Source organism: Lynx rufus, unplaced genomic scaffold (assembly GCF_022079265.1).
Source record: "Lynx rufus isolate CCGP_SWC_20201006 ecotype Redwood Valley unplaced genomic scaffold, mLynRuf1.p SCAF_1, whole genome shotgun sequence".
Lineage (NCBI taxonomy): Eukaryota > Metazoa > Chordata > Mammalia > Carnivora > Felidae > Lynx > Lynx rufus.
In genome coordinates, this window is record NW_025814823.1 from 114,048,471 (window position 1) to 114,065,319 (window position 16,849).

General features: G+C 41.7%; 1 protein-coding gene across 1 annotated transcript in view; it reads right to left on the reverse strand.

Annotated features, from left to right (window-relative positions):
* KLHL3 (kelch like family member 3) overlaps positions 1 to 16,849 on the reverse strand; it is an 82,219-nt gene that overhangs the window by 16,237 nt on the left and 49,133 nt on the right. Inside the window, exon 6 of the mRNA XM_047097448.1 lies at positions 14,553 to 14,702. Within this exon, the coding sequence (XP_046953404.1) occupies positions 14,553 to 14,702 (150 nt within the window). The remainder of the gene's footprint in view (positions 1 to 14,552; positions 14,703 to 16,849) is intronic.

The window sequence follows — 16,849 nt, forward strand, 5'->3', positions numbered from 1 at the left end:
GGGACTCAATCCTTTTATCAAAACAAAATATTCCAAAATACATATATAAACTTGAATATATTTTTGGAATAGAGGGCAGAACTTGGATGCATGTTTAAGGTAAAATTACTTCAAAAATATTTCTGAATACACAGACTACAGGGGGGCACTTATTCATTGTAGTCTGGGACAAAACTGTGAAAGACTGCTTTGGGGTAGTTCCCAGAGAAATGTATTTAACTGATGATGTTCTGAAAAATCGTGCTAACAATACCATCTCCACAAGTAAGGTAGTAGCTACCACTGCTGGTCACTGTGTGAAATGCCTGGTCATTTACTCATCATGTTAACTCTGTGAGGTAGATGTTTTCCGTATTGACAAATAAGGAAATTAAAGCTCAGAGAACATAAACAAATTGCCCAAGGTCACACAGCTGCAAGTGGAAGAACAGAGACCGAAAACCAAGTCTACCTGATGGAGAGGTGAAGGCAGTCCCACCCCTCTCCTGCTCCAGACACAAGGTCCACGCAAAGACAGCTCACTACGTCTGCAGGTCACATTTCATTGGTGAGTCAGGAGATGAATTTTATGGATTGCAACCAACATACTTTTAATAGAGCAGCACAGAAAATATAGGAAGGGTGTTATTTCATGAAACAGTTGGTATGCTTATACACATGTGTATGTGTCTCCCGGATCACAATTTAAACAGATTTGTTAGTGTGGGGTATAGTCAGGAAAGAAAAAAAAAAAAAAGCCACTGCTCCAGCTATAGTATTAGAACTGGAGCATTTAATTGTGGTATCCCTATTGTGACTTTGGTCACATGTAGCAAAGTTAACAATCGTATATATGTTTTAATAAACTGGTACAAGTTCATGGTTGTCTCCATAACAACATCACTCTCACGGCTATTCTAAGAGGCCTTCTTACATGGCGTGGAAGGGGTGGGAGTCACAGGCAGCCAAACAATAGGAATCACAGGACATTCTCATTACCTGTAGCTTGTATTATGTACTCCAGTGGTTCTCAAACTTCAATCACCTTGAGGGTTGTTAAAACACAAAATGCTAGGCCCCCCTCCTCAACCCTGCCAGAATTGCTGATTCAGCAGGTCTGGAGCAGGACAGAGACTGTGCATAACAAGTTCCTGGTTGATGCTGGTACTTCTGTTCCAAAGCATCTATCATACGAGGAGGCAGAACCAGCGCTGACTGCTATTGCTCATCAATCATTTATGTCCCAAGATTCCACATCCAGGCCACCCACTGCCCATGTGGGTGGTCACAGCTCTCTGTGGTGAAATGTGGGTAACCAATGTTCAAAAACTCAGAACTCAGTTCTGACTTCTGGAACATTCCAAAGGAACCCAAGACACCCAGTGCAAGATTAGAGTTGCTGCTACTGCTTCTGGAAATAAACATTCTACATTTGACTCTCCATGACACAGCTCAAAGGGTCCACTGCTCTGTATCAAGAGCAGCCCTCTTCAGAGAAAGCCTGAATTTGACATTACTTCCCATCTGTAATTCTTTGCTTAGATAGGCATCCATGACAAGTTTAAGGGGCAGTTAGGAACACAGCCTTTTGGCAAGCTTCAGACAATGTCCACCTTATTCCTCCAGGGCCCAGTGACTCGCCGTGCATTTTTAAACATGCCTAGGACATGTACCGTCCTTCCAGTTTTGAGTTGGTAAAGCTAAAATGAAGGCACAATACTGCAACGATTTTCCATGAAATCTGGTTCTGGGGACTGGGTTAGAATAAAACCAGGTTTTAATTTTCTTTTTACAGTGACCTCAGGCACTCAACGCCTTCCATTCCCTCTCCTTGAAACATTCTCCCCCATTCCTGATCCCTCTGCTCTAACACATGCTTATTTTTCAGGTCTCAGTTTACATGTCACCTCCTTCAAAAGGACCTCTCTGATCTCAAATCTGAGTTAATGTCCCTTCTCAGAGATCACACATGCCCTGTGTTCTCTCATTAAAACTGGCCCACACTGTGTTCTAACCTCCTAGTGACCTGGTCTCCCTGCCTGGATGGTGAGCCTTGGTGGGGAAAAAAATCTATCTGCCTCAGTCACCAAGATAACCTCAGGGCCTTCTGGTGTCAGGTAAAAGTAGGACTCAGATATTTATTTGGGATAAGAAATGAATGAATGGCAAGGAGCATACGTAACAAACCAAATTTTAAAAAAATACACGGTTAAATCAAAGAAAATACACAATCCAGAATGTCACTTGCTGGGGTTAATACATGTTGGCCACCAGATTACAATTTGAGAAGCAAAAAATAAAGAGAGAAAGAGAGAGCTTTTTCCATCTTTCCACTCAACCACCAGAAGAAAGACAGTTTATTCTTTGTACAAGTTATCAGGCTTTCTCTGTTTAAAAAAAAAAAAAAAAGGCGAAGCTTTCGAGGAACCTCACCATGCCCCAGAAACAATCTTACACCAGGAGTAGGGAGGTACATTCATATTGGAGAAAAAACGAGCACTTGTCTCTTGAGAATTGTCGTAGTTACACAGAAGCATTACTATACAAACGCAAAAATTCCAATGCTAAGGTAAAACCTGAGTAGAAAAACAACAGGAATACAGGACAAGGTTTTCAAAACGAACTTCCCTTTGAGCTCATAAAGCCACTGTTGAGGGACGACTGTGAACGTTAAACCTCATACAATAATTTGGGAAGAGTAATTATGAGCTTGTGTGGAGCAGGACCACTGGTTTCTGAAAATGCAGAGATGGCTCAAGGCAGGAGGAGATGCACTTTCAGCTTCTTTCACAGGCCTAAGAAAGCCAATTTCTATGGCAAGCTTTGCAAGAGGCCACCATACAAGGAACACTATACCCGTTGTGTGATCATGCTGAGTAAAAGAAATAAATTTCCTATCGTGAATACTAATGGATGGTTGTTTCCATAGATACCTGATCCTAGCAACCAATTAGACAAAAATGAGTATTCCCCAATTCTACATGCATTACATCTCTAAAATTATAAACCTCTAGCTACTTAGGAAGATCATAAGATGTCAGGGCATGAAGACATTTAAACGATTCTCTCCTACAAGCCCTTATTTTATATTTCCAGAAAAACTCAGCCCCACAATGCTCAACGGGCATATTTCTTTCTTTCTCCAACACCTCTAAGTCCAAAAGATTTGTCATGTCTATAATAGAAATTACTGAAGCAAATCGGCTTATTTAACAATTGCTATTTTTAACATGTATCTTTTAAGGTAACCCTGAGGAAGATCTACCAGGGATCATATGGGAATCACAATAAAGAACTGGTTCCAGGCTAACAATTATGCTAGACCAAATAAAATGTAATCATGTTGAAGGACAGCAGTGTACTCGGGAGTCTTGCAGGGCACTGCAGGGTCCTAACCCCAAGTCTCATCTGCCACCGTGTTGAAGGCTACAGGAGTTCTGGTGGATGGAGAGTTCTGGTTGACAGAATACAGGTAAGCCAGACACAACCATGGACGGCATGGCTGTTGGATAACTCCCAAGGAAAACACTGTCATTGTGGAAAGTCCAAATGGCCATTTATTTTAGGGAGCTTAGTGAGACCATGGAAAGACTACCTGATGATTCCTTAGGAAGGAAAGTTCACTCCCAGCCTAGCGAGATGGTTTTTAAATAAATATATAAGACTATCTCCTCCCACGGAGGATTCTGACTCTAGCAGCATGACTGGAGCAGCGAAGACATGTTAGTCACTCCTCACAGAGTATGACAACCACTCTGTGTGAGAACCAGGAGGTACCCAAGACTAGCCAGGGAGAGGTACAGCAGGTGAACAGAGCAGAGACTTCTGGCTCACTTGTGAGTCAGGATCCTAACCTCTAAGTCATCAGACTCTCCAGTAGGGTGATAGGAACAACGTGGGCTCTGTACACTGTTGTCATCAGGCAAGAGTGGAGTGTGTGTCCAAACTCTCTTCCATGACCGGTGAGCTGGGCAGAAGGCAGGCCCAGCCAGTCGGTCCCTCGGGCCAGGGCAGGAAGCGAGACTCTCTCTTACCCTGGTGCGTGGGGCCGCAGGGCTAACACCAATTCTTCCGAGGAGCATGTCGAGGTCGAGGCAGAAGACTTGTCCCCGCAGGTTCCTGAGCAACAGATGCTCTAGGCAAGGACCGACAGCCAAAGCGCAGAGACAATGGGAGTTGGAGAACCAGGAATGTGAGAGCAAGACCCAGGGAAGACAGGAGTGAGAATATGGACTTTGGAGTCAGGCACATCTGGGCTCAAATAGCAGCCCAGTCACTAAATAGCTGTGTGACCGTGGGCAAGACATTTAACCTTGCCAAACCTCACTGCCATTACCTGTAACATCAACATAATAGGATGTTTCTCTTGTGGAGGCCAGGAGCCTTAAATGTCATAAAGCACTTAGCACACAGCTTGGTAAATCGTATATACTAAATGTTAGCTTCTAGTATTTGATCAACACCAGCATCATTACTATTGTTTAAAACAGTTGTTAAAAAACAGACTCCCAATAAATGGTAGAAAAGGACACTTACATGATCTGTAAAGAGAAGAGTGAACACCACTAATTCCAGGGTGATGGTGGGACTTTTTGAGGGCCCCAGGTGTTTTCTAGGTGTGGCCTGGGTCCATCTGAAGGATCAAGATGGAAAAGGAGCAGTGCCGATCCAGGAGCCTGGCCCAGGTGAGAAGTCATCCTACCCACCCTGCCAATAGCCTTTTCTCCAACACCATCTACTGGACAGCCCAACTAGGGAGGAAGCTGCCTACTTCTGGCCCAAATGGCTTTTCGGTGTCATTTTAAAATTGCTGAATAGAGATGTCACTTGAACTGAAATGACAATGCAAAGTGCCAGGCTCAGTACATCTCCAAAGGCTCATTTGCATCTTGCTGGGACCTCATTTCTCTGCTGCCATCTGTGGAACAGGGTAACGTAGGAGTGTTTTGAGCAACTGGGAGACAGCCTCTGGTTGTCCATGGCAACCCAGCCTTGGGGAAGGACTGGGCGGTGCATGTGTGGGAGCCCAGATGATGCTATTAGCTGTTCCAGCTTGAATGTGTCAGTATGATTTGTGCATATGTGGCCCAGGAAAAAACACCCTCATTCGCCTCTACAGCTATCTCAAGGCAGAGCCCTATTTCTTTCAGGGAGGGAGCTTGACTGGCAAACAGGTTTGCTGTTGAGAACTGATGAAAACAGGGCAAATCTCTCTCTACCACTTTGTTTCTCAAAGACTGCTCTGTCAGGAAGCCTATCTGGACTGAATTCATGAAAGCCCAGACCAGCCTGCCCTTGCAATTCCTGCAGCTGTTCCTGTAGTCCAATTATCTCCTTATTTTTCTTCTTCCACTTATTTGGCCACTTACCTATTTCTATCTCGAGTTTCTTTCCACACAGTACCCAGCAAAAATGCTTTTATGAAATATGGAAGCCATATAATAGAACAGTTAAAAGCACAGGGTCTAGTACCAATCATCCTGTGTTTGAATCTCAGGTCTACTATTTGCTAGCTGGGATTTAAAGGTGTGTAACAAATTATTTAATAGTCCTTCATTCAAGAGATGGTATTTGATTCCCCTTCCCTTGAGCGTGGGCTGGACTTACTGACCTGCACCCAGCAGATAAAATACAGCCAAAGTGATGGGATATCATTAGGAGAACAGGTTATAAAAAGACTACAGTTTCTGTCTTGAGCATGTTCTCTCATTGTCTTGCTGTAGAATCACTCACCCTGGGGGAAACTAGTTGCCATATCATGAGGACACTTGGGCAACTTAGGGAGAGGCTGAGAGGGTAAAGAAGCTTGTAGAAACTTGTAGAAGCTTCTTGCCTGATGAAAGAAACTCACCATGACAGTGAACTTAGAATCAGATCCCCCCCACCCTGCAACCTTCCCCCTGCCAAATAAGCCTGGAGATGGCTGCTGCCCTAACTGAGAGCTCCACTACAAATTTACAAGAGGCCCTGGGCCAGGATGACCCAGCAGAGACACTCTGGAACTCCTACCCACAGAAACATTAAGATAATAAACCTTTATTGTGTTAAGCCACCAAGATTAGGTAATTTGTAACACAGAAATGGATAACTTAGTACATAATGAGTAGGTGACATAACCCAAAATCTAATTTCTCATGTGTAAAATGGGGATAATTAAGATGTAAATCCTAGGAGACAATAAATGTACATCACTTAGCCCAGTGATTGGCACATTCTGAGTGCTCACATTAGGGAAGTTATCATTATCTCCTATTATCATCACTGTGGAATTAGTATTGTACACTGGTCAAAAAGTACAGGTTTTGAGTCGGCCAGACCCAGATCCAAACCTTCATGCTGCCACTTGGCTGTGAAACCCTGGGGTCATTCAATCTCACTGAATCTCCAACATGGAGTCTTCTCCAACATTAGAACTTCCAGGGTTGTTATGAGGATAATATACTGTACATAAAGTGCTTTGCCTGAAACATAAGGAAAGTGTATTTATACAATCATTCTTGTGTCATCATGAATGCCTTTGGTGATAAGGACAATGACCCAGGGAAGGACAAAACACATTGGAGGCTGGGGGCCAGTCCTCTCCTGCAGTTATTTAAACCAATTTCTGGATGTTCCCTCTCACAGACGATATCCATTTGACTTGGGCTCAGCTCAGGGGTCAGCTCCTGAAGAAAGTTTTCCCTAATCCCTCACCCCTCTCCATGCTCCCAGACTGTCCTACCCATACCTCCAGTGTGGCACTTACATGGTCCATTGTAATTGTCCTTTTACATCTGTCTCTCTTCCCCTGAATATGGAGCACTATGAGGAAGGGACCAACTCATCTGAGGCTTTGTGGCTCTAGCACCAAGCCCTGTGCCTGGCAGTTAGTGACTTCTTAATGCAAGTGTGTTGAATGAGTGAATAAATAAATTAATGAGTTAATGCATGCATGATGGTTTATTAGTTTATTACTGGTGCTATTTTTTATCTCAATACTTCAAAACCTATCTAAACCCCCAGAACAACAACCAGATTCATTCAATACTGGACCTGTGGGCTGAACCACATGTCCTAGAGTCAATCTCATTAGTGATCAAAGGAGAGTATGAAGCAGGGGATAAATCCTCACTGCATTCATGCAAAAACACATGTATGGATGTGGACAGTATTGGAAAACAACTAGGGTTGATAGAAATGGTCAATACTAAATCTCCATGAGGTTATTTCTTTAAAAAATATACCTCCTTCAGGGTGCCTGCCTGGCTTAATCAGTAGAGTGTGCAACTCTTGATCTCAGGGTTGTAAGTTCGAGCCCCAAGCTGGGTGTAGGGATTACTCTAAAATAAAACCTGGGGGGCGCCTGGGTGGCGCAGTCGGTTGAGCGTCCGACTTCAGCCAGGTCACGATCTCGCGGTCCGTGGGTTCGAGCCCCGCGTCGGGCTCTGGGCTGATGGCTCAGAGCCTGGAGCCTGTTTCCGATTCTGTGTCTCCCTCTCTCTCTGCCCCTCCCCAATTCATGCTCTGTCTCTCTCTGTCCCCAAAATAAATAAACGTTGAAAAAAAAAATTTAAATAAAACCTGGGACACTGGGGTGGCTCAATCAGTTAAGCATCTGACTCTTTTTTTTTTTAATGTTTATTTATTTTTGAGAGAGGAAAGACCATGTGAGCAGAGGAGGAACAGAAAGAGAGAGAGACACAGAATCCTAAGCTGTCAGCAGACAGCCTGATGCGAGGCTCGAAATCATGGACTGAGAGATCATAACCTCAGCCAACGCACTTAACCAACTGAGCCATCCAGACATCCCATGCATCTGACTCTTGATACTGGCTTAGGTCGTGATTTCACGGTCATGGGATTGGGCCCCACATTGGGCTCTGCACTGAGTGTGGAGCCTACTTGGGATTCTCCTTCTCTGTCTCTCTTTGCCCCTTCCCCACTCACATGCACTTACTTTTCTGCTCTCTCTCTCTCTCTCTCAAAATAAATAAACTTCAAAAAATTAAAAATACAATCTTTTATATATATGTATATATACACACACACATACACACATATGTATCTTTCATTCATGAAACGTTTTACTATTGTCCACCCTTTGTTAGACTCCAGGCTATGTGCCAAGAACAGAGATAAATAACACATGCTATCATGGTACCTATAGTTTCATGAAGGAGTAACAGTCTTAAAGAGAACCCTGAATACCTCCCTAAAGTGTGAACCCAGGGAACATGGTTATCTTCTGCAATTACTGCCCCTGTTTTTCAGAAGCCAATGAAGGACCTCTCCTCCATTAAATAACCTTTCTCATCAATTGTATTTCTATATAGTAGCAATAAACTGTTAGAAATTAGACTTAAAAAAACATTTATAAGAGCATCAAAAACTATGAAATATCTAGGAATAAATCTGACAAAAGATCTCTAAGAATCATACATTGAGAACTACAAAATGTTGCTAAGAGAAATTAAACAAGACAAAAGTAGGGGCACTTAGATGGCTCAGGAGGTTGGGCGTCCAACTTCAGCTTGGGTCATGATCTTGCAGTTTGTGCGTTCCAACCCCATGTCGGGCTCATGCTAACAGCTCAGAGCCTGGAGCCTGCTTCAGATTCTGTGTCTCCCCCTCTCTCTGCCCCTCCCATGCTCATGTTCTGTCTCTCTCTCTCAAAAATAAATAAACGTTAAAAAAATTTTTTTTAAGACAAAAATAAGTGGAGATATATACTGTGTTCATGGGTCAGAAGATTTAGTACAGTAGTCTTCTCCCACCATCTACAGTTTTGCTTTCTGCAGTTTCAGTTACCTATGATAAACCTTGGTCTAGAAGCAGACGACCCTCCTTCAGATGTATAGTCAGAAGGTCAATAGTAGCCTACATCACTCCCCTCCCTTCAGCTCATCTTGTAGGCATTTTATCATCCCTCATCATCACAAGAGGAAGGGTGAGTCCGTACATTAAGATATTTTGAGAGACAAAGAAACCACATTTATATAACTTTTATTACAGGATATTGTTACCATTTTTCTATTTTACCACTAGTTATTGCTGTTAATCTCTTACTGTGCCTAATTTATAAATTAAACTTTATTGTAAGTGTGTATCTATAGGAAGAAAATAGTATATATAGGGTTCGGTATAATCTGATCTGCAGATTCAGCCATGCATGGAGGGACTTGGAACGTATCCCCCAGGGATAAGGGAGAACTACTTTATTGCTAATATGTGAATTCCCCCTAATTGATTCTAAAAATTTAGCACAATCTTTATCAAAGTCTTTTTTGTAGAAACAGTCAAGCTGATTCTAAATGATAAATGAACATGCAAAGGACCTAGAATAGACAACACAACTTTGAAAAACAAAACTGGAGGACTCACACTACCTGATTTCAAGACTTACTACTAAGTTAGTGGTCAAGGCAACATGGTATCGGTGTAAAAACAGATAAACAGATAACAGGAACAGAATAGGGTCCAGATATACACCAACACACAAATAGCCAATTATTTACAACAGAGATGTCAAACCTACTCAATGGATAAAAGAGAATATTTCCAATAAATGCTGTGGACATTCATGTACAAATAAATGAACCTTGACCCTTATCTCACACACCATATTAAAAAGCAATCTCAAAATAGATCATAGACCCAAATGTAAAACCTAAAACATTAAAATTTCTAGGAAAAAAATCATAGGAGAAAATCTCTGTGATCATAGATTATGCAAAGATTTTTTTTTAGATAAAACACAAAATACATGAATCTTAACAGAAAAAAATTTAACAAAATTTAAAACTTCTACTCTCCCAAAGATACTGCTAAGAAAATAAAAAAGACAAAGCACAGTTTGGGAGAAAATACTTGCAAAATGTAGATTTGATAAAAGACATATCCACAATATATACAGGATTCTTACAATTCAATAAGAATAAAATAACCCAATTCTTTTAAGGGGGAAAAAATGTGAATAGACTTCACCAGTGAAGATATATAGACGGCAAATAAACACATGAAAAGATGCTCAACATCAGTAGTCCTTAGAGAAATTCAAATTAAAACCACACATACCTACTACAGTGGCTAAAATGGTTTAAAACAGATAATAAGTAGCGTTAAGTACTGTGGAGTAACTGGAACTCTCGTACCTTGCAGATGGGAATGCATAATGGTACAGCTTGAAAAACAGTTGTCTCGAATGTCTTGAGAAACAGTTTCTTGTAAATTTAAATATAAGCAATTTCTTATCAATTTAAACATATACTTACCAGCAATCCTATTCCTAGGTATTTACCCAAGAGAAATTAAAATGTAAGTCCAAACAAGGATCTGTAAGTGAATGTTCAAATAGCTTTATTTGTAAAAGCCAAAAGTAGACATCCAAATGTCCATCAAATGGTGAATGGATAAACAAATTATAGGACGTCCATGTGATAGAATATTACTCAGCAATAAAAAGGAGCAAACTCTTTATACATGCGACAATGTGGATAAATCTTAAAAGCATTATGCTAAGATAAAGAAGGAAAGCTCAAAAGGCTACATATGTCATGATGTCATTTATATAACATTCTAGAGAAGACAAAGCTAGAGGGACAGAAATCACATCATTAGTTGCCAAGGCCTGGGGGGCTACAAGAAGGGACTTGACTAGAGAGCAGCACAAAGAAACTTTGTGGAGTGCTTAAAATATTCCATATTTTGATTAGGATGTTAGTGAATGACTACATGCATTTCTCGAAATTCATCAAATTGTCTCCCTAGTGAATTTTATTGTGTATAATTTGTAATACCTCTGTAAAACTGAATTTAAAAGAAAACAATCTGGGATGTTGATGATGGGGGAAACTATGCATGTGTAGGGGCAGAAGGTATATGGAAAATTGTTGTACCTTACCCTCAATTTTGTAGTGAACCTAAAATAGCTCTAAAAATATAAAGTCTTAATTTGAAAATAAAAAGTAGTAAATGTATTGGAAATGCATCTCTTAATAAGATGAGTGGGATGGTATAAGACTTTACTTTACTTTTACTTTGTCACCAAAAGCTGAAAACCTGTCTCTGGGAAGCAATCTAGTATAAAAGAACAAACATAGACTTTGGAGTGGAACAGACCTTGGTTCAAACCCCAGCTCTGCACTTACTAGCTGTGTAACTGGGCAAGTTACTTAACCTCTCTGAGTAAACTCAGTAAAGGAGGGATATCAATAGTGCAGCCCTAATATTGTGATGATTTAATGAGATAATTACCTCTGATAATCCTCAAAGTGATAGTTTCCCTCAGCATACCCCACTCCTCAAACCTACAGTGGGGTTCCCCTCACTAATTTAAGTGTCCAAACAATGGTGACAGAGTAGAGTTTGAGAAGCAGGTTGGACAATGTAACCTTAAATCATTCAAGGATTAAAGTTAGGGGAACAATGAAGTTAAGAGCAGCAATGTCTTTTTTAAAATTCCTTCAACAGATTCACAAGAAGTCTTGATTCTAGCTCCCCACAGAACTCTATGTGCTCAAGAATCTAAACATTTTCATTCTGAAAATAGTGTTTCCTAAGGAGTAGAGAGGACAGTGGGACAACCGTGGTCTCATTAAAGAGGGGTGGACTGTTACCAATTACAGATTCGTTATGTCAAAAGGGAGGGGTGGTCTCAGCAGGTGGAGTTTGGACTCAGACACAAACTTGGCTTTGATTTTTAAAACTGTCTTCTTGTGGGTGTGTGTGGTAAAAACTCGATGTGGAGTCTAGAAAAGGAAAGGTAACTACGTATGGTTTCCACACAAAGAAACTGGGCCAGTTCTGCACCATTGCCTTAGTTCCAGAACACACTCCCCAGCAAAAGATGTTGGTGACTTGTTAACATATAGGATAAGAACCTCCTTTTCCAAGGAGAAAAGCCACAAAGACATGCAACAATGCCAGCTGGGAACCCAGGATGCAGAAAGCCTCCTCCATGTAAAACAACAGTCCATCTTAGAATCAATAATCTCAAGACCTCAATAGACAAGCTTATGTAAATTTAGATCATAATGAAGGTGGTATTCAGATTGATGGGGGGAAAGGGAGATTATTCAATAAAACAACCTTGGCACAACTGGCTCATCATTTGCAATAGGAATAAAGCTGGATTCCTACCCTCTCTCCTTATACTAAAATAAATTCTAAGTGCATCAAAGATTCAAATGTAAAACAGAAATCGTTAAAGTACTTGAGAAAACATGGGAGTCTTTTTTCTTTAATCTGAGAGTATAGAAAACATTTCTAAGCAGGATGTAAAACCTAAGCTATAAAGCAAAAGACATATCAATTTAACTACTTAAAACTGTTTTTGGGGATTCAAAAAAATGCTATAATTAAGTTTAAAGGCAAACTGCAAACTAAGAAAAAAATATATGAAATACACACGAAAGCCTAATCCCTTTAAATTAAAAACAGCCCTTAAAAACCATTAATAGGAGCCCTTGGATGGCTCATTCAGTTAAGTGTCCAACTCTTGGTTTTGGTTCAGGTCATGATTTCATGGTTCCTGAGATCAAGCCCCACGCTGGGCTCTGTGCTGATAGCACAGAGCCTGCTTGGGACTCTCTCTCTCTCTCTCTCTCTCTCTCTCTCTGCCCCTCCTCTGCTCATTGCACTCTCTGTCTCCCTTTCAAAATAAATTAACATTAAAAAAAAACACCATTAATTAAAAACATACAGTCCAATAGAAAAATGGGCAAAGTACAGAAACAGAAAATTCCCCTAAAAAAGAAATACAAAAGCCATAATCGTATGAAACCAACATTAGAGTCTCACTTACAAGAAATGCAAACTAAAACAAGAGGTCATAAATTACATAGAAATGTTTGTAATATAAAAAAAAATGGAGATGATAAAAAGGTCCATCAATAGAGGACAGTTAAATAAGTAATGGTACATAAACATAATTAAATTCCATGTACCTATTATAATTTAATGCTGGTTTCACCTATACTGATAATGATGAAAGTAGTCTGTTGAGTAGGAGATAAAAATGATATTCAATCTGTGGAACAAGATTCCATTTATCTGAAAGTATACATTTTTTATCTATTTGTGACTAGGTGCACAGAGATATGTCTGGGAGAAAATTCACCAAGGTAACAGCAGTGATTGCCCCTGAGTGGAGGAATTTCAGGTGATTTTTACTTTATTTCAAAAATGTAGTAGCCTTTTAACAGTCTGCAATGACCATATATTTCTATAATTGAAGAAAGCAAAGTTATTTTCATTTTGAAAAATATGAAGTCATTTCAGTGCAATATTTCAATAAAATAAAACCAAAGCATCAACACGCAGGAAGACAAATGGCCAGCCAGACCAAGGCCCTTGCCTGGTGGCTGCACCTTCTAACATGCGCTGGGCGATAGGAAGCTGACAAGTAGGTACATACACTCAGGTTTACAAAGATGAAGCCAGGTGCAGGATGGTGTGGGTTCACAGAACAGGTTTGGAGGGTGAGAAAGACACCATTCAAACACTGGCTCTACTACACTGGCTGTGTTGACCTTGGGCAAGTCACTTAATCTCTCTGACCTTCCGTTTCCTCTGTGTACAGTAGGATACCTGCCTCTACCGTACAGGGCTATTGAGGGGATTAAGAAAGCTCTACTGTGATACCTTTCAGCTTACTGTTTGCCCCTGAAGCAGCACTCAGCAAATGCCAGTGACTCGTATTATTATCTGGGAGATTTATAACCTTCATCCACACTGTACCCACTAAACTCTCCATCACCCAGGGTCACAACACAGAGTGGAGAGGAAGCACAGACCCTGGAGAATCTCAACATCTGGTCTTGGACAATATGCTTCTCCAGCACTCTGAAACCCTTCCTGGAAGCAGCAGACAAGGAGTAGGGAAGCCAGACAGAAAGAGGAGGAGGAGGAGGACAAAGCAAAGGCCTACACAATGTCCTGGGGCTGCCGGCTGTGCGGTAGCTGAGTCAACACAACTCACTCCTCTCTGCTCACCTTTCCTCCTGGGTTGGCTGGGACCTTTCCTGAGACGTCAGCGTTTTAGGATCCTAGACGGCCTACTGGAAGGCCAACCTGGAATGGACTTTAGACACCAGCCAGTGCAGGACCTTTCATTCTGTAGATGAAAGACCTGAGGACTAGAGAGAGGCAGGGCCTTGCAAGGAACCAAAGCAGCCAATATCCGGTCTGGCAGCCCTAACTGTTCTGTAGGGCTCTGCGGTGAGAGAAAAGGGCCAGACTAGGACCATTCAAATTCAAATAATGGCCTAGAAATCACTAAGTCAAGAAACACAAAGCCATTCCTCTGCTTCCAACACAAATAGAACCCGGACCAAATAAGGAGAGGAGACGAAGGAGTTATTCTCAAAACTCTCTGGTGCCTCTGGAGGTTACCTTGAAATTCTTAGGACAGGAAGACCCTGCAAGAGAGAGGTACCAGCAGATTCAAAATGAACCAGCAGACTCCATCTCTTAGCTGGTAAATGCAACCAAGAAGCAAGGCAGCCACAGGTGAGGAAAGACTTGGAGCCAGCAATGGAAGGCCACTTTCCCAGAACACAGCCCTGACAGCTGGCACTGACTGGGCTGGGGCTTACCTTGGGCAGGCTGACTGGAGTCCTGGGCTTGGTCCTTGGGTTCTTAATCAAGAGCCTCTGATCCAGAGGCAGCAGGTGGTATTTCATGGCCTCGATGAGGAAGTCCTTACAGGTGTTGTTATTCTTTATCAAAGCTTCTTCTTCAACCGTCTGGAGGTAATAACCCACAGGTGATCCAAGAGCAGACTTCAGCTGTATTTCCCACACTGTCTCCTGAGTCATTCTTGTATTCCCACACTCTTTTATTCACCCACCACATCATCTCAGACCCCAAGAGAAAGACCACATACTTACAACTTAGTGCCCACCTCCTGCATTTCAAGAACACAGTGGGGTGAAGTTATTAAGTTCTGGCATCAAACAGAAAGACATACAACCTCAGTGGTTGTGTTTGTTATGTTAGTTTGCAGGCTTAAATGGAATTATGCAAAACAAAGATAATTAGCTGTGCTGAAGGCTTCATCCCACATTCCTCCTAATATGAATGCTTTATAATGTTTAGGGCAAATGGTCAGACATTTGAGAGGAGAGAGAGGGAAAAAGGAAGAGAGCAGAATCCATTGGTCAACGTTTGGCAGCATGGAGTATGACAAAGTGACAGTCAAGGAAAACTCCTATTCATTTTCTTACAGTGAAAGCTGCAGGGACAAAACTGGCCAATGAGGTGCTCTATAAAGAATGGTGATATTAGAGGACAAAGAATGTCCTGCACCAAAGTCCCACCTACAGACCTCATCTTGGACCCTATCCAAGCTGGAACTATGGCTTCTTCACATACTCCAAAGCGATGTGCCAAAGCAGATGCTCAGCAAGTATAAGCCTAAATATTTCGTGAGCAACACCAAGGGTGAAACCATGCAAGTGCTCAATTCTCAAATCTCTGTCCTGTGGCCTGGGTCAATTGCTATGTGGCTTATCTGTAAGGGGTAGTATGGTCTTCAGAGGCCACTTCATGTTTTCTTTGCTGGAGTATTTAGGTGCTATCAGGAGAGATCAATTTGATTCAATAGCTAACGATGATGGAACGTCTCATTGTTGGACAGCCCAGTGCTGGACTCCAGGAAGAAAAAGATGAACAAGAAATGGGTTCTGACCCTGAGGCACTCAAGTCCAGTCAAAGAAAGAGAATGGCCTCCCCATCTCAATTATCTCAGCCCTCAAGCTGGTCATGCACAAGGGCTGACTGAGTCTCACCTGTAGCTATCAATGGAAATGTGGCCAGGCCATCACCTAATGGGTAGCATTGGAGCTGGCAGGAAAAGAAGGACTGGTATGACAGGGCCTCTCTCACCAATGGGCACCTCCTTCCCCAGAAGTGATCCCCAGGAACACTCCATTTTGGGGGAAGGTTTCCCTAATCCCCCCCACCCACACTAAGGGACTGACCCAAGTTGGGACAAGTCATAAGCTTTTAGGGTCGGTTAAAAAAATTAAAAAGGAAGAGAGAAGATCTCTTACAAATCTCAGATGGAAGGTGAAATGCATAAACAGCTACTTCTCCCAAAGGTGCATTCAGCTTGAATGAGAATTTCTCCCAGAGATTTAATGCTTCACCATACAGAGTTTCAATTTGGGGTGATATGAAAGTTTTAAGGATGGGTATGTGATGGTTGTACAGCATGGTGAATACAATTAACACACTGAAGTGTACACTTAAAACTGGTCAAAATGATGAAGTTTATGTTTTATATACACACACACACACACACATATATATATATAATCACAACTAAAAAGTTTTAACATATTACACTCTACAATATTTCAAAGTATTTAATAAAGACTAATAAATGTTAGCTATCAAAAACAAACAAACAAAACCACCTTCCCCAGAAGTCACTGTTGGTGCAGGTCTGCCTAAGACTTTCCTGCGTCCTCCTCCACCAAGATCAGCCAACCCCAGAGGGTTATACTATTTCAAAGTTTCAAGGTCAACTGAGGTTTACTGAGACAACCTCTTCCAGAGGTGTTCTAAAGACAGTCCTTTAAAAGCAGCAGGGGGATTCTCACACAACAGTGCTCATGCCCATTGCCTCTGACCCCCTTCCTCTCCAGATCTAATCCCTACTTTGCCATAATGACCCAAGAACTATTTTCTAACATCTTTAAGTTTGAGTTGTGGACACCTGATTGAGGTTGTGACCAGGGGTCTCAAAGGCCTCTTTAATTTTCCCTGGAACCCAGGTCCACAGATAGCCCTTCTTGTAGAAGTGAGCCTGTGCTGGAGGCCAGATGTCCATGTCTACCTTTGGTCAGTTTCCCACAGGACAGTAGGAGGTTGGATTCTGAGACTGGGA